General features: G+C 41.1%; 1 protein-coding gene across 7 annotated transcripts in view; it reads left to right on the forward strand.

Moving 5' to 3' along the window:
- The first annotated feature begins 5,935 nt into the window (after positions 1-5,935).
- Positions 5,936-24,119, forward strand: part of NF1 (neurofibromin 1) — a 252,743-nt gene continuing 234,559 nt past the window's right edge. For 4 of the 7 annotated variants that reach the window (XR_004347587.1, XM_032617092.1, XM_032617094.1 and 1 more), the window contains exon 1: positions 5,936-6,463. Coding sequence is in view for 5 of the 7 variants with exons in the window: in XM_032617092.1 (XP_032472983.1) it covers positions 5,942-6,463 (522 nt within the window). In the remaining 2 variants the exon portion in view is untranslated. The remainder of the gene's footprint in view (positions 6,464-24,119) is intronic. The other 3 variants (XM_032617096.1, XR_004347588.1, XM_032617095.1) reach the window with 3 other exon arrangements.

The raw sequence follows: 24,119 nt of genomic DNA on the forward strand, positions 1-24,119 counted from the left end.
TAATCTGGACCTCAGTTGTGCCTTCAAATGGCCATTCCATTACTCTGTTGGACTGACATTTTCTGGCCAGTGGGGTATGTTATAGGACTGATAGATATATGATCATGTATCCACGGCTTTACACACCTCTTTTATTGTAGCAAGGTTTCATTGGTCCACTGCTATGTTATGTAGGATCCTGTGTAAGTGGATCAAATATTCTGTAGACCCTTAGACGGTGGTGCTGGCTAAAAACAAAGAAACCAACCAACCAACCTGAGGGCAGGAAAAGCAACATACCCGGAATGTGTATCTATTCTAGTCAAGATAAATTACTGTTCCTTCTAGGATGCAGGAAGTCAATTTGCCATCAACCGGCTGGTTGGTTTCCTTTGAGGGATGGTACCATAGTGGGGACTCAGTTTTGCTCTCTGTTGCTGGCAGGTTGGGCACTTGGAGGCATCAGTAGCGCAATCAGCCTTGGTGAGCAAGAGCCCGTGCTGTCGGACCCATGCATAGTCTCCATCTCTACCATTGTGGCTACTCTCTAAGTGCACTCTAATCTCTGCATTCCCCCAGGGGATGCAGGGTTTGGTTTTTTTTTTTTTTTTTTAATTGAGAATCTTGGCTAGATTGGTGTGGGGCAGTTTCAGAAGCTTCCACTTGGCTTTCCCCACTATAACTACTCATCCCACAGGCCAAGGAGCTAATGTGGGGCTTCTGCTAACTACCAAGTATGTCTATTCTAATTATACATTCAGGGAGGACCAGAGGACTCATTACTATATGCACTTACTGGAAATCCAGTCTTCTTTAGTCATTAGGTTCTGGGTCTGCACACTGGCTGAGGTCCAGAAACCAGGTAGAGGGCTGTGACTTTTTATTACAGCAGCTTCCCTCAGCCTCCTCCTCATTCATCCTTGAGTTTTAAAAGGTGTACACAAAATTGGGGCAGCCACTGTGCAAAACAGTATGTAGGTGCCTTAAAAAGCTAAAAATAGAGCTACCATGTGGTCCAGCAATCCCACTCCTGGGCATATACCTGGAAAAGATGAAAACTCTAATCTGAGTGTTCATAGCAGCATTATTTACGATAGCCAAGATATGGAAGCAACCTAAATGTCCACTGACAGATGAATGGATAAAGAAGATGTGGTATATATAAATAAACACACACACACACATACACACACACACACACACACGGAATACTACTCAGCCATAAAAAAGAATGAAATATTGCCATTTGCAGCAACATGGATGGACCTAGAGAATATCATACAAAGTGAAGTAAGTCAGACAAAGACAAATATTATAACCACTTATACGTGGAATCTAAAAAATAATACAAATGAATCTATTTACAAAACAGAAACAGACTCACAGACATAGAAAACAAATTTAGGGACTTCCCTGGTGGCACAGTGGTTAAGAATCTGCCTGCCAATGCAGGGGACACGGGTTCGATCCCTGGTCCGGGAAGATCCCACATGCTGTGGAGCAACTAAGCCTGTGTGCCACAACTACTAAGGCTGTACACGTAGAGCCTGTGCTCTGCAACGAGAGAAGCCACCGCAGTGAGAAGCCCGCACACTGCAACGAACAGTAGCCCCCGCTCGCCTCAACTAGAGAAAGCCCACGCACAGCAATGAAGACCCAACGCAACCACACACACACAAAAGAAAAAAGAAAACAAACTTATGGTTACCAAAGAGGAAAGGGCTGGGAGAAGGATAAATTAGGAGTATGGGATTAACAGATACACACCACTATGTATAAAATAAACAACAGGCATTACTGAATAACACAGGGAACAATATTCAATATCTTGTAATAACCTATAATGGAAAGTAATTTGAAAAAAATATATGTAACTGTATCACCTTTGCTGTATACCTGAAACTAACACAATATTGTAAATCAACTATACTTTAAAAAAAAAAAGTGTACACAATGAACCCTGGTTGGCTGCCCATCTCAGTTTCCTTTAGGTACACAGTGTTCTATTAACTATCTCCATAGCTCTCTGCAGGTCATGTCCCCTTGGTTGCCACTCTTAACAATGCCACTTAATTCTGTTGGTTAAGGATCCTGTCAGGCCTGTTGTTATCAGGAAGCCTAGCTCTGTAACAGTATCTTCTGTCATCGGCCCAGGCCTGCAGAGAGGAGTGTAGTAGTGAGGCTGATGTCCCTTCCCCTAGTGCATTCCTTGTTGGCTTGTGCTAAGTGGCAGACCGTAGTCAGTTGGTGGGATGTACGCAGTATATCCCTCTAGCCTGTGCACTTCCCTGCGTCGTTTGCTCCCTTCTTCTGTCGTCTGCCATGACAGCTCCAGCCTTTCTGTTTCACCTAAGGTGGACCACTGCTTTCTCCAAGCTTCCTAGAACCATCCCAGCAACCTGTTAGCACTATCTCCTGGATTCCTTGCCAGGATGTAAATACTGTAGAACGGGAATATGCTCATGTCAGTAAATTCTGCTTTGTCTGGTGTTATGCTGTCCTCTTTCCTCCCCAATTCAGCACCCTGGGGACTTGATCCCACACATATACTCCCAGCTTCTGCAAGTGTATATACGTTAGCTAGGTCCTTTAGCTCTTTCCGGTTGCATAGTACCTCTCCTCCTTTGGCAGGTCCAGCAATTCTTCAGTGGAGTTATTTTGTGACATGGCTTTAGTTATTGGTCTGGTAGGAAATGTACAGGTAGATCCTGAGAGCCTTGCAGGGTAGAGACTTCATTTCCAAGCAGGGGGCAGGGCACTTCTACAAACCCAGCGCTCAGGGTGATGTGGGATTTTAAGGTGTCTCAGTGCCTTTACCCAGATACCCCATCCGAAGTGTCAGGACCCCTCTGCTTCCTGGCTACAGCCCTGATCTTGGCATAGCACACTTCCCAGAGCTGAGAAGTCAACCTTTTGGGAGTTCTCCTACGCTGCTAACTGAGTCCTGGGCCTGATCCCCCGCTTTTTCTGCCTCCTCCCCCTTCCCCACCTCATTTATATGCTGCTAAGGAGGCACTCTAGCTTTCATCCTAAGCCTTTAGTTGGTGATTAATCACCCTTAACTTTGCATTGTCTTTTCCTGAAGCTTAGATTTACTCCATCGATAGCTATCCAATCCCGTAGTTCTTAAATTGCTATTTCCCCCATATAGGGGTAGGATTCAGTGGAAAGAGAAGCTGGACTAAATGCAGTCACAGCTGAGGCCTCAGCTGACCCCTTGGGAGCTGATCCCTTAAGGGGACTCTGGAGTGGGAAGGGCCCTCCAGGGTGGTCTCACCCTGAGGCTGCATCTCCTGGTCATTTGTGCGGGCTCCCCTGGGCAACGGTGTGACCTGCTCCCGGTAGTTGTTTGAATGAGGGCAATTCCCGGAAAGGGATTCTGTTGAGCGCTGTTGGCCACCAACACTTCCAGGGCTGGGGAAATGGGCGCCTCGGTCCTAAGAAGTTGCTTGCTCCTTGGCATGCTGGAGGTGGGAGAGAGAAGAGAATAGAGGGGTTGCTCCTCTTGAAGAGCTCGAAGAAAAAGATTGGCAGATGGTTGCCTGACCAAGAAACAGAAGATGAAGGAAAGAGATGCATTTCAAACTATATCAAACACTAGTAGTTCCCCCAAACCCTCTTGTGCGGGACGGTGCAGAATGGGGGATGTTAGGACACAAAATTCTGTTTTACTCTGAAGGCCACGTCTTCCTACTAGACCAGAGCTAGTCAAACTGGTGCTCCATGGGCTAAGTTCAGATAGCAGACGTATTTTGTTTGGCTGCACAGTGTTTAAAAAACTGTGAATTGGCTGCCACTGTGTAAAAATTGGAAGAGTTTTATATGTAAGTTCAGAGCTCCTGCTTGTCTTGAGTGATGGAAGATCTAGCAACACTGTGTCAACGTTCCTTCAGGGCAGGAATTGACTGGAGTTGAGTGACAGCTGCTCCTTTAGGTGAGGGGATGTGCTCCATAGTTCACCCGGCTTAGGAGCCCGGCTCTATGTGTGAATTTCTGAACCCCTTTGGCATTTTTGTTTAGAATTCCTGCTATACTGTGCATGATATATATAATAGGTGTTTGGGCACTTAATATTGGTTTAGTGGAATTGAATGAATTTGATTGGAGAGGAGGTTTGGAGTGACGTCTAGACCTCCAATTGTAATGAGTGGCTTGGCACTCAGGGGAGGCCCCGGGACAACAAGTGCTAATTAGGATAAATTAATGACGTGCTGGCTGGAGCCTGCGTAAAGCAAGATGAGCAGAGGGCAAAGGCCTGAAGTTTGGGTGTCCTACCATAGAGTTAGAGAGGAATGGGGAATTAGGGGAACCAGAGGAGGAGAGGAAAGGGAAGCACAGAGGGACCTTGGCAATGAAATGTCACTGGAGGCAAGGGAGCCAAGAGTTTGGGCAGTTACATCCAGTCTAGCAAAAACGAGAGGAATGGACAGGCAAAAAGCCATGCCAATAGGGAAGTAATTAGGGACTTGCAGAGGAAGTATGAGAAAAGGAAAGATAGATTGTGGGTCTGGAAGTTCGGCCCCGAAGTAGAGGCCCTGGGATCCTTCGTGGGCATATGAATGAGAGCCTTTTGGGGGGTCCTAATTGGGGAAGGCATAGATGGACATTGGTTTAATATTCATCCTTTTCTTCAATACTGTCAGCATCATTTCTGACATCATCTAAAAGAAATTAGTCAGTATTCATGTTGCATCCTTAAAGAATGGACAAAAGAACCATCCAGACTCTGTCCTCTTGTTCTATTGGAATGAAATATTAATTAACTTAATATGTATTTTGGACAATCACCAGCCGGCAGAGACTGGAAACTTCTCTCACAGATATATCTCTCTGTATAAGTGCTATTGGCTTTGTGGGTTTTCTGTGGTAAAATTAAAATTCTGGTTTTGCTCTACCTTGTCACCCAGTTAGTAACCTGCTATGTGGCCTCACTGGCTCTTAATTAGTATGTGCTCAGAATGTGTAAACTCACTTTAACATTAGCCTAAGTAAAGTGTATTGAGGAAGATGAAATTAAAAAGAACACATTCCAAAGTTCACGTTAGATATAGATAGATCATCCATTGTTTTGGATGTAAACCTGGAAAACCATCAATACCCAATTCCACACGAAATCATTTCAACTCTGGTATTGGGGGCACAGGGAACGCCTTTGTTTCAGAAGAGCCACAATCTGTCTCTATTGTCTTTGGGGTCAACCCACCTGGGTTTGCATCCTGACTCTGACACCTACCAACCAACTCTATGACTTCAGCCAAGTCACAGAACCTCTTGTGACCCAGCCTCATTACATGAGGGTAATGATGCCTATTGGAAAGCCTCGTTGAAAGAGTTAAATGAGAGGATGAATGTGTTGAATTAATAATGTATGCCAAGCCCTTCAAGGCTTTTTGAGGATGGTGAAACTTGAATCTTTCTATTATCAACTAAGCAAAAGTTTTATTAACTCGGGTGCCTATCAGTTCAGCAGAGGAAGTCGACTGGGATTCCGGAGTCTGAGTACTTTGCCATTGGGTCTAGCATTGGGATTTAAGAGAACGTTTAAAAAGAAAAAAATCACCGAATCTCCCTTGGCCTTACTTTTTCCTGTTATTCAGCAGGCTATATAGTAGCTACGAAGAACCTGGAAACCCGAGGTTGTGTGCTTTATTTTTTGAGAGAGCTTAAGGCAGAGCATAGCTCCCCAGAAATCAGCGGCAGAGATCTGTGTGCAGGGAGAAATGCTAGCCTCAGGGCGCCCTAACTTCCAACCCGGGGAGCAATCCAAACTCGGAGGCTGGCGGGGGACGGGGAGTCTGAGGTGTTGGTGGGATGGGAGCGGATGCTCCCGGGTCAGCTCGGACTCTCTCCGGCTACAACCAGAGCCCGAGTCGAGGTGAGCCCGGCGGCGTAGAGGGACGCGCGCCTCGGGGCCCGGAGGAGTTAGGTGACGTCACCTCCAGGAGGACTCGCTTTTTCATTAATGAAACCGGCCGGAGCGGGCGCATGCGCTGCAGGCCCCCTTTCCTCTCGCTTCCCCCTCCCCTTTCCCAGCCGCGCTCTCAATCTCGAGCTCGCTCGCTCTCCCTCTCCCCGGGCCGTGGAAAGGATCCCACTTCCGGTGGGGTGTCATGGCGGCGTCTCGGACTGTGATGGCTGTGGGGAGACGGCGCTAGTGGGGAGAGCGACCAAGAGGCCCCCTCCCCTCCCCGAGTCCCCCTCCCCCGTCCCCTCCCCCAAGCCTCCTCGCCAACGCCCCTTCCCCTTTCCCCCTCCCGGCCGGGCGCCGGCCACCATCCCCACCCCCGTGGGAACGTTCGGCGCCTGCACTCCTCAGCCCCTCTCTTCGCCTCTCCCCTCACCTCAGCCCCCGCTCCCCGCCCTCTTCCCGGCCCTGGGCGCCGGCCGCCCGGTCCCTCCGCCGCCCCCCGGCCGCGGGGAGGACATGGCCGCGCACAGGCCGGTAGAATGGGTCCAGGCCGTGGTCAGCCGCTTCGACGAGCAGGTAACGGGCCCTTGGCCGGCGGGAGGTGGGAGCGGAGCGGGGGTGGGGACGGAGTGGGTGAGGGGAGGAAGGAGCGGCCCCCTCCCCCGCGGCCGCCTCGGGCTCTAGAGGAAAGACTGGGGGGATAATTGGGGGTGGCCTAGGGGGGAGGTGCGGCAAGGAAGGGACAGCTGGTGGCTCGAGCTCCCCGTCGCGCCTCAGTCGGGGGTGGGGCCTTTTCCCTGACCACCCCTCCGACCCTCCATCCCCTTTATCCTAGTCCTTCCGCTTGCTAATAGGGATGAGTGACCTGGGGACGCTTCCAGGGGCTCTCCATGTGGATTTAATCATCCCCCCCCCTTACTATTTTTTTGTGAACGGAGGTGGGTAACATTTAGGGGTTTCCTCTTCCCTCAGTGGATCTCCTAACTGGGGATGAGTAACTGAAGGAACCCCCAAGGCCCGTCTTCTGTACCCCCAATGGGAGAACGATAACATCCCGCCCCTCCCCCAGTTTCTTCAGCTTCCTCTCTTGGAGGGGGAAGAGTGGAAGAAAGCAGGGAAAGCACAGGTTTTGTTACTTTCTGCTCCGTCGTCTCAACCCGCCCGAGAGCTCCGAGTGCACACACTCTGCACGTCTTTTTGATGCCCCACACGGGCGTCCCCCCATACCCTGATAAGACAAGACTGGCTTTTACATTGCCGTTTGCAGTGGAAACCATGGTTCTGGTTCCCTCCTGCTTCTGAAATATTTTTCTTTTTTTTTTTTCCCCTTCCTTGGTAGTTGCAGTTTCCCCCTTTATTTTCTGCCAGAGATCTGAGAATGTGAATGTTGCTTTCTATAGTGGGAATCTTGGGGATTAAGGGGAGAAGAGTGAAAGGAAAGTGGGAAACTGCATCTGAGCCACTGACAACAGAGAGCAAAGACAGCTGGGAAGTGGTCCTGAAGCCGTTAATTCTGCTAGTGTTTTGTTGTTTTTTTAAACTCTCACCTCTTAGCTGACAAGAGAACTTTCATTGAGAATATTTGAGATGGAAAAAAAGTTTCATAGCTTGGAGAGGTGCCTTTTTATTCCCTGAACTTTGGACTCTAAATCCTGGGGCTGATCTGAATGAATGCACCCGGAGCCTTTTGTCAGTAGGATTTAGTTTAACTTTGTGTTGCTGTAGGTAGTTGGGGATCGTTTAAAGGGATGCTTTTTGCAGCTGCAGTTCTACCATGGGCTTTCTGTGATGAGGGAACTGTTTGAGATTGAGTCAATCTATTTTGTTTACTGGATATAATAAAGCTGATTATGGGAGCTGAATGGGGGGAGGGCTCCACTTTTATCTGATCCATAAACATTTTCTTATGGGACTCATAGTGTTTCCGACCTATCTGAAAGATATTTGGGAATAGGCAGAGGAATTGAGAAGAAATTTGAGAAGAAATTTGAGAAGAAACTACTTAGATAAAATAGAATTATGAAGCTGTCAGAGACTTCAAGTTCTTTCACACATCCTTATGCTTCCAGACCAAAAAGTATGTAAACGACTGTGCTACTAATCTGTTTGAGGAAGTGAAGTGTTACTGCATATATTGGATTGTATTATTGATAGAGCCTTAGATTTAAAACTTGAAAGAAAAGACTTTCTCTGTGTAATTAAAAAAAAAGGATTTAAAAGACCCACAGAAGAACCCCAAAGCTGATCTGTGTGGACAGTTTAAACTGGGTGCGGGAATTTGATAGATTCACACCACGACTGTAGTTTCCAGGTTTTTTTTAGTTAAAAATATTTTCCAGTTTTTAAACTTTATTTCTTCCCTTCTTACCTGTTGATCTTTAGGCTTATCTGCCACATATGACAAACATAGTTTTCTATATTTTAAAAGAGGAATGATTTTGATTATATGCCCAGTAATGCAAGTAAATTTTTCCTTCTTTTTGTCCCCAGAGTTAAAAGACCTTAGGCTTTGTTGTTTGCTTTGTTATGAATATTGTGGAATCAAACTCACCACCATCTGTTAAAAAGTAAGGATGTAAGAATTTTAAACAGAAGCATTAAAAAAATATATTCCTTATGTTGTAATTAAGAGAAAGATCCGTAGGACAAATGATTCCTCACATTTTTCTCTTACAAGGTTAAAGCCCACTGACTTTGAGATGTAAAAGTATAAGAGTTTCGGTGTTTAACATAAGGCATTTATATACGTTAACTTATTATAGAAGTAATAAACGTTTAATTCAAATTAGAGTTTACCTTGAGATTGGAAAGCAAGAAAACTAAGGCTCAGAGTGGTTAAATGACTTTCCAAGGTCACATAGCAGACCTAATAATAAGAGCCTCAGTATGAAAAGCATTGAATGCTGGACAATCAGGAATATTTTTTCTGATAAGTATCCCATAGGATTTGTTTTAATAATCCAAAAGTATAGTTAGGAGAGAAGAATTTACCTTTTTATTTAGGGGGGAAAACAACCTGCATGTAGTGAGAGATATTTGTATGAGAGTCTTAAGCATTTCAACTATGTCTAAAAGTTTAAAATTTTAGATATATTGACTGTAATTTGTTTCACTGGGTCCGGGGGGAGGTGGGCTGCGTCCTTTTATTATAGCTAAGGCATGTGTTGAGGCAGAGATCATGTGCATGTCTAAAGATGGCAGCTCTATTTATGATTGAATTGATGTTTTGGTTGGACTTCTAATATTTGTGGTGATTAAAGTAGAAATGCATTACTAGCCACTGTTGATTATGTGCTGTACTCTGATGGGTATTGCTCAGCAACTTGGTGCAGTAGACCCAGTTTAAGCAAGTGGTAGTGTTCCATCTTGACATTTTGAGCTCAAGTCCTTGTTTCCAAGTGGGTAAAATAAAATTCCTGTAACCTGCTGGTATTGCAACTAAACCTAATATTTATGGCCTAAGTTGAACAATTCTTAACAATTTGAAAAGTAAGTACTGGACTTCCCTGGCAGTCCAGTGGTTAAGACTCCCGTACTTCCACTGCAGGTCATGCGGGTTTGATCCCTGGTCAGGGAAGATCCCGCATGCACAAACAAACAAACAAAAAGTAAGTACTTCCTTGATTAGGGATGGGAGTTGTGAAGGTGGACAGCTAGAAAGCTGAATGGATAAGTTATATCTTCTGCTTCTTCTTAACCTGCCTTTATGGTGCTGAGTGGTAAGTTTCTAAATTGAAATTGGCAAATTTTAGGTGTGCAGCTTTAATTTGTGGCTCATTATCCAGGTTACTTACAATGAGAGGGAGAACCTTCTTACATGCCTCACCTAGCTCCATATGCCCCACCAGTCTCTGTAGGACTTTGTTCCTGGAAAGGAGTATAGGAAAACTGGTCATCTGAAGGTTTTTGTTTTAAGAAATTGAGAGAAGATATCACCAAATGATTTGCTTAAGTTCACTTAAGCACTTACATTTTCCATATCTGGTCAAGTAAAAATGGTATATAAAAAGCCAAAAAATAACATTTTAAAGAACATATTAGAGAGTAAACCCTGATTTTTTATTTTTAATAGTAGCATATTTGTTGTTGTAAATTGAACGCTAATCGGAATGTCCTTCGAATATGTGGTAGAAAATTCACGTTATAAAATGATTGGCAAGTGTCTTTGAAGTTACAAGCTACATGTTAATTGGCCAGATACATTTGTAAAACTTTGAAGTCATTTTGGATTTAAAAAAAAGTCTCCTTAGCTTTGTTCTTAAAGCTTGTTCTGCGTTTGTAAGGCCTTATAAGTAGTTGAAAATGAATATTCTTTTGACAAGGGCTGTGTTATGGTGAGTGAGAAAAAAATGCTTATTCTTTATTCTGGAACTCATCTTTTGAGGTACGTGGGCCTCTCACTGTTGTGGCCTCTCCCGCTGCGGAGCACAGGCTCCGGGCGCGCAGGCTCAGCGGCCATAGCTCACGGGCCCAGCCGCTCCACTGCATGTGGGATCTTCCCGGACCGGGGCATGAACCCGTGTCCCCTGCATCGGCAGGCGGACTCTCGACCACTGCGCCACCAGGGAAGCCCTTGGAACTCATCTTTTAAAAACAATTTCCAACTGGTCCTCAGTTCTCTGTGTTCCCTCACTCCCCCCACCTTATCTAGCATCTAATTCAGTCTTTCTTTATGTGAGCGCCTTCCTTTTCACCTTCAAACTTAGATTTTTTTTCTTTTAAACATTTACTTGGTCCTGTAGCTTTCTGTGTACAGATCAGTCGTCTTCTTCTTTTGTTGCCAGATACCTGCTGCCTCTACTGTTTATCCACCTATATCTTTCAGAACTTTCTGAAAACTAGCTTTTGCCTCTGCTTTCCTTCTGGATTGCTTCTTTCCAGAAAGTGATTTCTTCTGGCAAAACAGTGGTTTTCTGATCAACTGTAATGCCTCTGTGGTGTTCCGTTACCCCTGGAAATCAGTCTTCTCGAATTCCCAAGACACAATACTGTCTTGTATGTACGCTTGCAGATCCTTATATGTTGATGTTCTCATCAATCCTTGTGCTTTCTCTATCATACCATGCTGCCCATTGTTGAACTGCGGTTCCTAAATGAGGGTCTGAGTTTCGTTCTGCTATTTACCGCCTCAGTCTTTATGCTAGCCATTAGATCTCTGTGGATCCTAGATTTCCTCATCTGTTGGAATTGACTAGAAAATCTGTACGATTTCTTTCTAGTTTAAATATTCGATGATTTTAATACTTTAACAGCATCTACCTGTGCCACAACAGTCTATCGGGAGCTGACCCCACTTAATTTACCTAACGTTTTCTCATTATGCCTCAGTGTGCACCTGTGTTCGAGGCAAGCTGGCTTAGTCTCTCCTGTGTATGTCAAGCTTATTCCTGCTTCTCAGCCTTTGTTTACACCAGCCCCTGCCTAAATGCTTTAATTCCGCCTTTATGTTTTTTTAATTCCTGTCCACACTTAAATGGGCAGCTCAAGCTTCATTTTTCCCACGAAGTCTTTTTATACTAAACTTACTGCAGCCTCACTTCTTGGTGTGCTTGTCACCTGGGGTTCTACAGAACCCCCCTTTAACATGTCTCCCTTTGGGAGGGTAGGTTGAAAATAGTTTAGCATTGTTTTCTTTTATCTTTTTATCAGATAGAGTATAAACTTTCTTAAAAGCAAGAAGCCATGGTTAGAATTCCCCTAATAGTCACCCCAGGGCCCAGCACAGTTAGAAGCACACAGTGAGTCATTGATGGAATGTTTTTCATATGATTCCTGGTTCAAAGGTAGACTGGCTAAAAAGGGTGGTAATTTTGGCTTTGTTTTAAATGTAAATAACTGAATTTTAATTTAGTGTTTATGGTAGCCTCCGTCTTATTAAGTTAAGTGATATTTTAACTAGGAATAGGTTTTTAAGAAAAGAGAGCTTTAAGGAGGAACTTGTATATATTTATATTTCCTCCAACAGCGCTAACATTTTTAAATCAAGTTTCAGATCTGATTAACTACCTTTGTGATCTTGAATTTGTCATTTACTTTTAGTGGCAAGTCTCTACATAAGGAAATTTTTTGCAGTGGTCTGATAGGATAATGAATGTGAAACACTTTGAAAAGACTAAAATTATTCAGATGTAAAACTGATACATTTTCTTCACTGCTGACTGATTATTATGTTTTCACTAAATAAAGGAGATTGACTAGTCTCTGGATATGCCCCTGTATGTACCTTGGGCAATATATACCTTACTTTAGCCTTCACTGACGAATACTTAGGGTACTGAGAGGGTCCTTAGGATGACTATAATCGATCTGTTTTCTTGTTTATCATCTAATTTGTGGCATACATAATATACAGCCCTTCAAGTTTGGGAAGTGTAATAGAAAAATGTCATAAGGTGTGTGTGACTTGGGCCAGCAATATTGTTTTATTAGATTTTAAATATTTCTACAGTTTTTGACATTTTTGACCAATAGGAAATTAGAATCTTAAATCTTTTTTTTTTTTTTTGTGGTACGCGGGCCTCTCACTGTTGCGGCCTCTCCCGTTGTGGAGCACAGGCTCTGGACGCGCAGGCTCAGAGGCCATGGCTCACAGGTCCAGCCACTCCACGGCATGTGGGATCTTCCCGGACCGGGGCACGAACCCGTGTCCCCTGCATCGGCAGGCGGACTCTCAACCACAGTGCCACCAGGGAAGCCCCCCCTTTTTTTTTTGAATGTAATTAGCATGGAGAATTTTGTCCTTAAAGAAAAGGTTAGAGATATACTATAATAGTAAGCATGCCATAGTTTTGCATCTTTGTTCTCTAAATTACTCAGACTGCTGTGGGGCATTTTTGTTTTATTTTCATATTTGTTGTTATGGTACCCATATAGACTCTCTGTTGTTGCATTATAACAACATACTTTTCAGGGTGAGCAGTGTATTAAAAATGTGTTTTGCGCATGTGTTCACTAGGCCTCAGTCTACTCTTCATTGGGGGTTTTGTGTGTGTCTGTATGTATATAAGACAAGGGATGGGAGTTATAGGAAGGCTCATTTTTTAAAGGAAGTTTAAGGAGAATGTTCTATAGAAGAAGTAGAAGGGGAGATTTGTGGTCAGCTTAAACTGTTAAAAGGCTTAGAATCAATACTGAAGTAGAATATGGGCATCTTAAGCCCTTTGCTGAGGATTGACTTGGATTTATGAAAAGCATTGGCTTATTCCGTCTGACATCTTTTAGAATACCCCATTTTCTTGGGTGTGGAGAGGGAAGGATGAGACAAAGTCTGTTTTGACCTTGAAGAATAGAAAAGTTAAGGTGTTTTTACATTGTGGTGACTGTGAATTAAGTTCAAGGTTTCAGCAATTTGTAAATTTCTGTTTCATACTGTGTGGTAGTGCCTTCAGGAAAACAGAGCACACTCAGAGGTTGTGCTGAAGAAAATTTTAATGTTGTAGAATATAAATAACTGGAATTGATAGTGCCTCCAATAAACTCTCTCCAGGTGCCTGCTGTCGATGGCATATTTGACCACTTCAAATGTTATATGCCTGAGATGTGTAGTTACCTTCTTTGGTTCTCTGAGTGGCTTTTGAGCCATTGATTATGTCATCAGAAGGGCTACTGTTAAGACAAGAAAGTCCCAAGCTCATATGGAATCCCATCCTGTTACGATGAAAAATTGGAATTATCCTCTAAACTTTACGTATTTTTGCTATAAATGGTACTAATAATCACTTTGCTGTAGCAATAACTTGAGGTGCAGACTTACAGATTGCATATTTTCTTTAAACCACAGCCTGGCACTCTTCTGATTTGGCTTAGGGTTGCCACTACGGTCTACAAGCTGTTGCCTGCCCCTATTCATATTTTATAGTTTGGAGTGTCTTATCCTGTTGGATTTCAGAGAACTTACTTAACTTTTTCTGGTGAAATCCTCACCCCCTCCGTTTCACATCCCCCAAAGCAGGGTGTTGTGTCTAGTGCAAGAGGCATGAAGTTAAGTTAGTAAATAGCAGGACTTTTAGAAATTTACTTTAAAGGACTTTTATGTAACTTATTTTAAATCATAGTTTTATATCCAGATAATGGCCTTGTGGGTAATTATGGCTATAAGAATCTCAAGCGACCCTTTTCTGTTTAATTGTTGGCAGCTTTCCTTGGATAGTCCTCATAGTCATTTGGGCATGAGAAAACCACTCTTACTGCCTCAAATTTGTGATGGCACATAGTATACTATGTAGTAAGAGAAAGAGCTTTTGACTGTGCAGTTTTCAGAGTGACCTTGGGTAAGTCAGCCTCTCTGAACTTCAGTTTTCTGTTTTCATCTGTAAAATGGGGCTAATATCTGCCTTACTTACGTCATGGGCTTGTTTAGTGTCTTAGGTGTGACTCTTTTATGTGAAAGGAAGCTGTAAATAATCATAAAAGTGTATTGCCATGATTATTATCCTGTGCAGTATTTTTTCTATCTTTTCTTTATATCAATAGGTGATTATTATTATTTCTATAATGCATGAAAAAAAAACTAGAGAGGCAAAGCAACTTGTTCACAATCATATGACATGTAATTAATTGAGTTTAAACTAGAGTGTGGGTGTCTTAATCCTTAGAGCAGTAACTTTCAATAAATAGAGCTTTATAAAAAGGCCTAAATTTTGTGATAGCACAAATACGTAGAGTGAGGAAAGTATTATTGCTTCTTCACTCAAAAATGACATGTTACGTTTTACCTTTTATGTTCATAAGAGAGTATCTGGAAATCTTTTTCGATTGGTTATGGGTTAGACATAAGTTTTTTTTTTACATCTTTATTGGAGTATAATTGCTTTACATGGTGTGCTAGTTTCTGCTTCATAACAAAGTGAATCAGTCACACACACACATATGTTCCCATATCCCTTCCCCCTCGCGTCTTCCTCCCTCCCACCTTCCCTATCCCACCCCTCTAGGTGGTCACAAAGATCTCCGCGAGCTATGCAGCTGCTTCCCACTACCTATCTATTTTATGTTTGGTATATATAGACATGTTTTAAGCATTATATACTGATTTCATTGTTTATCATTCTTCTTTTCACCTTATCAAAGCTTCTCTTGGCTGTTAGAAGTTGTAACATTGTTCCCTTTTATTTAGTTTTATAACATTTTATAACTCACTGCAGATTTTTAGGGGAGGAGAGTTGAATTCTGAAGGTGAGAGAGTAGAATTTGTGAGCGTACCAACAGGAATGTATAATTATAAATATGGGATTATGTTTTTATTTCATTCTTTTATCTGACATTTTACAGTCAAGTTTTATAAAGTTGCTTTTCATACTCTAAGAACATTCCATTTAGGATTTGATTAAATTTGAGACAACCTTTTAAACTTTGGTAGTGTTTGAATGCCTTGTTCTGTTGGATTTCTGGGTCTTTCTTTTTGTCTGTGCCCATCTGCTTTCCTTCCTTGTTTCCTTCCTTTGTCTACTTTTTCAGCTCCTTCCCGCTCCCATCCCCAATAACAACTTTCAAATCATTCATCTTGTCTTTTAGAGTATCTTTCCAAATCTCCTGTCTTTATCAGTGCCTTTCACTTCTGTCCCAGCTCAGGGCTGGGAAGATGTTTTAACTTTATGCTCCAGGCAGGTCTTCTTCCTTTTGGGTAATGGACTAAGGGGGAAAGAAAAGAAGCATTTGTATTTCCTGTTATGTTTCAGGTTTTGGTCTCTGATAACTGAATTTACAGTAGGGAATGGGAGAGATAGAAAGCATTGTTTTGGTTAAATGTTGGTAACAAAGATCAGTAAAGACCTGTGTTCTGGTTTCTGCGCTAACACAAACTACCTTTGCTATATTATGTAAATCTCTTCAATTCTGAGCTGTTTCATTTACTGAATGTTAAACAGGAAAAATACAATCTGACAGTCCAAAGCTTTTATAATTCTTAAAATGGGTTGATGTTTGTTTCATTTTTTTTTAGAGCCAGTTGTTTTGACTAAGAAAATAATTGCAGTCACTAATTGATTAGTGACAGATCCTTAGTTAGAAGGAATCTGAGCTTACTTAAATCCACTTCTGCAATAGCCCGGACAGAAAATTGTTCAACCTCTACTTGGACATTTATTAAAAAAAAAAAAATAGAGTGGTAATTCGTATTCATTGTAGGAATATGAAATGTAACAAAATCACAATAAATGAATAAAAGTCATTTATAATAGCACAACTCAGAGGAGAACCACAGTTAAAATTCTGAAATTAGACCCCTTGGGTTTGAGTTCTTGAGCTTGGGCTCTGCCATTGCTTACTAGTTCTTGGCCAGGTTTTTTAGCTTCAGGCTTCAGTTTCTTTACTTGTAAAAAGGGGTCAATAATAGTACTTACTTCACAGAGACTGATGTGAGATTTATATTAGGAAATACATGTAGAGCACGTGGCATAGTTTCTGGCAGTAAATGTTAGATACTATTGCTTTTATTAGGTTGTTGGGATTGAATGAGATACACTGTCTTATAATCTGCTCTTTTAACATAATATAACGTGAGCATTTGCCCAGATGATTATACTTTCTTTTACATTATTTAAAAATTTAAGGTATTATATGTAATTGTTATTTTTTCTTAATATTTTAAAAATAAAATTTGAATTTTCTACACTGAATATGTATTTTTATAATCAGAAAAACAATCGGTAACAAAGCAAATAAATGTTACTTTATAAAATGTAACTGGAATGTATTAATGTAAAAAAAAAATCTGTTTTTAGCAGTGTAAGGTTAACATAAGAGTAGGATCAGAATGAGGTGACTATAATAAAATTATTAAAGTACAAGAACTTGTTACAGTGCCTTTAGCTGTCCAGGTGAGAGGGGATCATGACCTGCCCACAAGAGAAGCCTTCTTGACAGGTCTATTGATTTCAGAGTTTTCAAGGATGGTTGTATGGTTGTATCTCACAAAATTTGACCAGTTCCTCTACAGACAATAGGATAAATCCTTTTTTTCCTATCTGTTATAAATAGTACTATGCTATGCAATCTTATTTTGCCCTTTGGGCAGCCAGGGGTACTACATCTCAGGGTAACACATTCCATTAGTAGAATTGTAATTGTTAGAAACTGTCCCTTAAATTGAGCCTCCTCTGTCTTATTTGATCACTAAACATTCAAGTTCCTATTATTTGTGGTAGATGCTGGGCACTGTGGTAAATGCTGCGGAAATAAAGACAAGACATGCTCTTGGTCTCAAGGAACCTAAAGTCTAGTAAGAGAGAAGGATGAAAAGAAAATTATGGTGAATGTTATGATGGATGCATAGGATACAATGGGAGTGTGTGAGAAGAGCACTTAATTTAGACTGGGCAGCCAGGGAGAGCTTGACAGAAAGTGAAGCCTGAACTAAGTTGTGAATCTTGTAGGTTCTTATATGCCATACTAAAATGTTTAAGCTCTCATTTGAAGATTTTGGGTGAATGTAATTTCATCTAATGGCTTATGCTTTGGTGAGAGAGGTTGAAAAATATAATAAAGGGAAATGTGGAATGAAGTACCATAGGAGGTAGAAGAAGATAGGGATCTAAATTCGGGTGGTGGATTTAGAGACTGAGATGGTAGATAAGGAAGGAATGGGTTTGGTCTATAATAACTGTTGGGGTAAAAGAGAGAGAAAGTGCAGTTTAAGGGCACTTAGCAATATTGGGCAGTATTAAGGACTCAGCTGAGTTTGGAGATAATGTCTTTGTTATGGTAATAGTCACTAGAATTGAAGGGATCAAGGAGTGTTGAGGACCAGTTTTTGGATAGGTGGTCCACCTTGACATTGAAGTCACCTAGATTAGGGTTCCCAGATTTAGCAAATGGAAATATAGGATGCCCAGTTAAATGTGAATTTCAGATAAACAGTAAATGTTTAGTATAAGTATTTCCCAATTATTGCATGGGATATAGTTACACTAAAAATATTACTTATGTTTATCTGAAATTCAAATTTAATTGGGAGTCCTGTACTTTATCAGGCAACACTCACCTAGATGGTAATGGATGTGAGGTAGAGGAAAAACTGAGCCAGGAGTCAGATTGTTTTGATGATGAGGAAAATACCTAGAAAATTTGTAGGTGACTGTGACAAGGTTTGTTAGTGAGTAGCACATGAGTCATGAGCCTCAAGGAAGAGTGGGAAGAGTAGAAAAGTTTGGAATTTGGCCTCCTGGAGTCTTCTATTCATTGTTCCTAATTCTGTTCTCTATAACTCTTCAGAATGTTTGTCTTTTTACATAAAAAATGTTGGAAGACAGATCTTAAGTATTCCTCAGGGTTGTCTCCCCGACCCCGAAATATATCATTCATTCAATTATTTATAGTATAAATTGTGAAGATATTTCACTATCATGGTTGTTTTTTCTCTTGGTGCAGTGGTGGTCAGTATTCAGGCATATCATTTGTCATCCCTTTTCTAAGTATTTTTGTATATGAGGGTGTTATGTGAGACTTAAAAAAAGGCTTACAAAATGCTGAACTTCAGGTACTCTGTATTTTGGGTATTCATCTGATTACTGGTACAGTTAACCTATCAAAGAACATGTGTGTGCATGTGTATTTGTTTTTAAGTTTTATTATGAAAAATTTTAACATATACAAAAATAGAGAGATGATTATAAGTGAACCCCCATGTACCCATTACCCAGCTTCTACTTAGTTTTATTTCAACCATAGTCCTACCCCTTTCCCGCTCTGTGCGTTTTCATTATTTTGAAGCAATCCCAGTTATCATTTCCGTGTGACTTATTCTTAACTCATGCTGACCTTAAGAGCTGTGCGATATAAATACAGTACTCAGTGGGGAAGGCTTGAGTTTGAGTCATAATTGTCTACTGAGGAATGAGTTAACCTGGGCAAGTCAAGCCATCTGAGTATTTTGAAGAGTGTGTATGAGGGTTGGGGAGGAGACATGCTACCTGCTCTTTTTCACAAATCAAAGATACGAGGGAATGTATGTGAAGGTAGTTTGTAAACTTGCTTTACACAGGTAAGATTTCATTATTGTTAGTAAATAATGCTTCCTTCTGTAAGTGCTTAAAAGTCATGTGCATAATAATCAGTCCTAGAATTATTTGGGTGTTGACATTAAATTAAGTCCGTAATCCGTAATGACCTTTTCACCTTTAGCCGCACCTGCGTTTTGAGGCGCCGTTGTTTTCTCATTCCCAGTCTGGCGCCTTTCTGTTTTTTGTGAGTTCTCAGAGTTCACAGACAGCATTCCCCTTGTCACATTTCAAAATTTTCATCTGTCCCCTTGGATTAATTCATATAGACTTGAATTCAGATAAGCAGGTAGTTGGGGTCTTTATGCATTATCTAAGTGTTCTGATGGCTGTCAACATGCTCTTTTTCACATTTGAAGATAATTTTGTTTTCTGCTAAAACAATTAGAAATAAAATTGAATAGTTCTACTTTCAGTCTCCTATAGGTATTATACCATGTACTCTAACTAATGATTCTTGCCTTTCCTTCCTCCTCCTCTTGATCGTAATGTATTTTTTGAAGGCTTTACATATTTATTTTAACATCTTATCGTTAAAGCCTTTAGTGATTCTGAACTTCTAACTTTTTATATTCATGTATCAGTTTATCTGTTGTATGTAGTGTGTGTTCTTTCTCTAATGGCCTTATCAATACCGAGCTGGGGATGGGGGACAGGAGGAACAGGCACGTTAGTTTCTTCCTTCCTTTTTTTTGGCCGCACCGGGCAGCTTGCGGGATCTCAGTTACCGGACCAGGGATTGAACCTGGGCCACGGCAGTGAAAGCCCGGAATCCTAACCACTAGGCCACCAGGGAACTCCCACATTAGTTTCTTTAGAAATGTCAGCTTTACCAGATCACTTAAGACTCTTGTTAAAAGTACAGATTTCCTGGCCCCACTGAACATCTATGAGTTCTAGAGGTATGGACAATGAGTTGTAGTTTAAAAACTCTCCCCAGGTCACTTTGATGTAAAGCTGGGTTTGGGAATCACTGTATGATATGCAGGGAGACTTAAGCTTCTGAGGAGTCTAGTCATCTGTATAGTACATAGTACAGTCATCTGTATCACTGCAGGGAGTAGTAAAATCATATTTTAAAACATATTGGAGGCCTGTAGAAGTAACCACGACTAGATTAATTAAAATTCCAGTTACAGAAGAGCCCTCTGTAGGTGAGAAGAGGATTGCTGACATTTGCTGATTCTGGACACAGACTGAAGAAAAAGAATGAACCACAGCTGAACTGAGTCTTATTAAAACTGCAGCGTAGCACTGACACATTTCAATTCGTGAATGGATTGAAATGATGAGCCTCTCTCATCCCTTTTGCCTAATAGAGCAGATAGAGAGTGCTCATTGGGAAGATATATTCTGGGGTCTCTGAGGCTCTTTCATTTCCAGTATCCAGCGTACAATGAACAATTTCTAAAAATTTGAAAAGGTGGAAAACTGTGATCCTTAATCAAGAAGAAAAATAAACGGTAGAAGTAAACCTACAGGTAATTGAAATGATCAGACAGGGACTTTAAAATAACTATGATATGATAAAGAAAATATAGGAAAACATGGACAAAATGGAAAGGTGGAGAATTTCTATAGAGAATTGGAATTCATGAAAAGGAATTAAATGGATATTCTAAGAATCAAAAACACATCAATAGCTTAAGGTCTGTCATTTATATGTTACTGAGAAAACTTTGGTGCAGGACTCTAGGCTCTCACTCCACCCTTTGCCTTACTCTTCATTTATCTAAAAAATGGGAAAACAGGTCAATCGAATATATACCATTTAAGTTCTGTGAGAGCAGGGACTGTGTCTGTCTTTTCACTGCTGTGGTCCCAGGGCTTAGTGCCTGACACATTAAAAATAAAACAAAAAACATGCAACAACAAGAAGCCCACAGTATCTGAAATTAATTATTTGTTGGGTGGATTTAATAGACTATACCAATAAAAGATAAGAGTACAGAACTTGTAGACAAGTCAATGGAAAATAATCCAGTTTGAAGCACAGGAAGGAAAAAACAATGGAAAAAGTAGGACAGGACAAAAGAGATATGTGTAACTCTAGTAAAAAGTTGAATAATGTGTGGGACTTCCCTGGTGGTCCAGTGGTTAAGACACCATGCTCCCAATGCAGGGGGTGTGGGGTTGGATCCCTGGTTGGGGAACTAAGATCCCACATGCCACTCAGCGTGGCCCCCCCCCAAAAAGAAAGAAAAAGTTGAATAATATGTAATTGGAAACCCAGAAGTAGAGAAGGGAACTTAGTGTGGGAGCAAATATTTGAAGAGATAATGGTAAGACATTTTCCAAAACTGATGAAGGATATCAACCCATAGATTCAAGTAGTTTAGCAAACCCCAAGCAAGATAAATACAGAGAAAAATACACTTTCTAAATACACTCAGACATACCTTAATTGATCTGTTGAAAACTAGAGACAAACTCTTAAAAGCAACCAGATGGAAAAAAAATAAGATGTTACTTTCAAAGAAATTAATATAACTGATGGCTGAATTTTGAACGCAACGGTGGAAACTGGGAAATAATGGAATGACATTTTTTAAGTGTTGAACAAAAAAAGCCTGTCAGGTTAGAATTCTGTTCCCAGCAGAAGTATCCTTCAGAAATAAGGGTAAAATAAAGACATTTTTAGACAAACAAAAGCTGAGAGAATTAATCACCAGCAGACCTGCTCTGTAAGACTTACTAAAGGAAGTTCTTTAGGCAGAGGGGAAACATGTCAAGTGGAAGGATAAAACTATAGAAAATAATGAAGAGTACCCAATTGGGTGTAAAATTAGTAAATATATACACCCAATATGAATAAATATACAAAACAGTGCCTTTTATTCCCCCCCATGTTCTTTTTTTTTTTTTTTTTTTTTTTTTTTTTTTGCGGTACGCGGGCCTCTCACCGCTGTGGCCTCTCCTGCTGCGGAGCACAGGCTCCGGACACGCAGGCTCAGTGGTCATGGCTCACGGGCCCAGCCGCTCCGCGGCACGCGGGACCTTCCCAGACCGGGGTACGAACCCGCGTCTCACACATCGGCAGGCGGACTCTCAAGCACTGCGCCACCAGGGAAGCCCTCCGTTTTTTATTATTATAGAAATTCTAGAATAGGATTTCTACAGTTTCTAGAATGATAGAAATTCTACAGTTTTATTAAGGCAAACTTGCCATACAATAAATAAATAAACTGCATATATTTAAAATGTACAATTTGATGACTTTTCCTATATTTTTAAGCCTGTGTTAACACCACAATCAAGATAATGAATATATATATCACGTACAAAAGTTTCCTCCAGCCCCCATAATCCATTCTGTACCTCCATCCCGTTTCTGGGCACCTGCTGAGCTGTTTTTCTCAATATTTATTCATTCACCTGTTGGTAGACACTTGGGTTGCTCCAGTTTTTAGCTACTGCAAATGAAGTTGTCCTGAAGATTCATGTATATGACTTTGTGTGGATGTATACATTGATTTCTCTTGAGTAAATACAAAGGAGTAGAATGGCTGGGTCATATGGTGGGTGTATATTTAACTTTTTAAGAAGCTGCCAATCATTGTTTTCCAAAGTGATTATGTCATTTTACAGGAGTATATGAGGATTCCAGTTGTTCCACATCCTTGCCAACATTTATTTGCTTGAAAAAAATTTTTTTTGACTAAAAATTTTTTAAATTATAGCCATCCAGTGGGTGGGAAATGGTATATCATTCTGGTTTTGATTTGAATTTCCCTAATGACCAATGAGCATCTTTTCATGTACTTAATTTACCATCTGAATATCTTCTTTGATGAAGTGTATATTTGAATCTTTTGCCCATTTTTTAAAAATTGGGATTTTTCATTATTGAATTTTTGAGAGCTTGTAATACATGCTGAATACAAGTCTCTTACAAGATATGTGATTTGCAAATAGTTTCTCCCAGTTTCTGGCTTGTTTTGTTTTTTTGCTTTTGTTTTCTTCTCAAAGTCTTGAAAGCAGATGTTCTTAATTTTGCTGAAGTCCAAATTATCAGTTTTTCTTAAAAAAAAAGAGGATCATGTTATTGATGGTATATCTAAGAAACCTTTGCCTAACGCAAGGTCACAAAGATTTTTCTCCTATGTTTTCTTCTAGAAATCTTGTTTTAGATTTTACACTTAGGTCTATGACTCATTTTTAGTTAATTTTTGTACTTAGTGTGCTTCTATATGCCTATTTTGTCTTGCCAGTCGACAGTCTTGATTATTGTAGCTTTATAGTCATTTGAAATCAGGTATTGTAAATACTTCAAGTTTGTTGTTCTTTCTCAAGATTAAGTTAGTGTAGGTATTTTGCAAAGAGGAAGAATCAAGTCCTTTGTCCTTCCTACAGTCTTTTTTTTTTTTTTTAAAGTATTTATTTATTTATTTGGCAGCGCCGAGTCTTAGTTGCGGCATGCAGGATCTTTTAGTTGCGGCATGTGGGCTCTTAGTTGTGGCGTGCGGGATCTAGTTCCCTGACCAGGGATCGAATCCGGGCCCTCTGCCTTGGGAGCTCGGAGTCTTAACCCCTGGACCACAAGGGAAGTCCCACCTCCTCCAGTCTTCACAGGATTTCTTTAGTGTCCCCTTGGCAGAGGCTTAACAAGGAGCCAGCTAGCGAAGGGAAATGTAGTTTGCGCAGTAGCCCAGCCATCAGAAAACAAGGTAGAGAAGGATAGGTGTGAAGATGAGAGGCAGCAACTTAGCAGTTGGCACAGTGCACTCCTTTGGCTACTCAGCAGCCATCCGTGCCTTTATACAGATATTTGATCTTGTATACAGAAGACAAACACTATGCTTTTGCCTAAGAAGATGGAAAGTCTTCTTTATAAAAAATGAAGATGTCCTGGGACTTCCCTGGTGGCGCAGTGGTTAAGAGTCTGCCTGCCAATTCAGGGGACACAGGTTTGATCCCTGGTCTGGGAAGATCCCACATGCTGCGGAGCAGCTAAGCCTGTGCGCCACAACTACTCAGCCTGTGCTCTTGAGCCCATGAGCCACAACTACTGAAGCCCACACATCTAGAGCCATGCTCAGCAATAAGAGAAGCCACCGCAATGAGAGGCCTGTGCACCACAATGAAGAGTGGCCCCCCCTCGCTGCAACCGAGAGGAAGCCTGTGCGCTAGCAACGAAGACCCTAAGCAGCCAAAAAATAAATAAAAATAAAATTAATTAAAAAAAAAATTGAAGATATCCTTACCTTCTTCCCAAAATGGGAAGCAAGTCCCAATAC

This window comes from Phocoena sinus, chromosome 20, assembly GCF_008692025.1.
Source record: "Phocoena sinus isolate mPhoSin1 chromosome 20, mPhoSin1.pri, whole genome shotgun sequence".
Classification (NCBI taxonomy): domain Eukaryota; kingdom Metazoa; phylum Chordata; class Mammalia; order Artiodactyla; family Phocoenidae; genus Phocoena; species Phocoena sinus.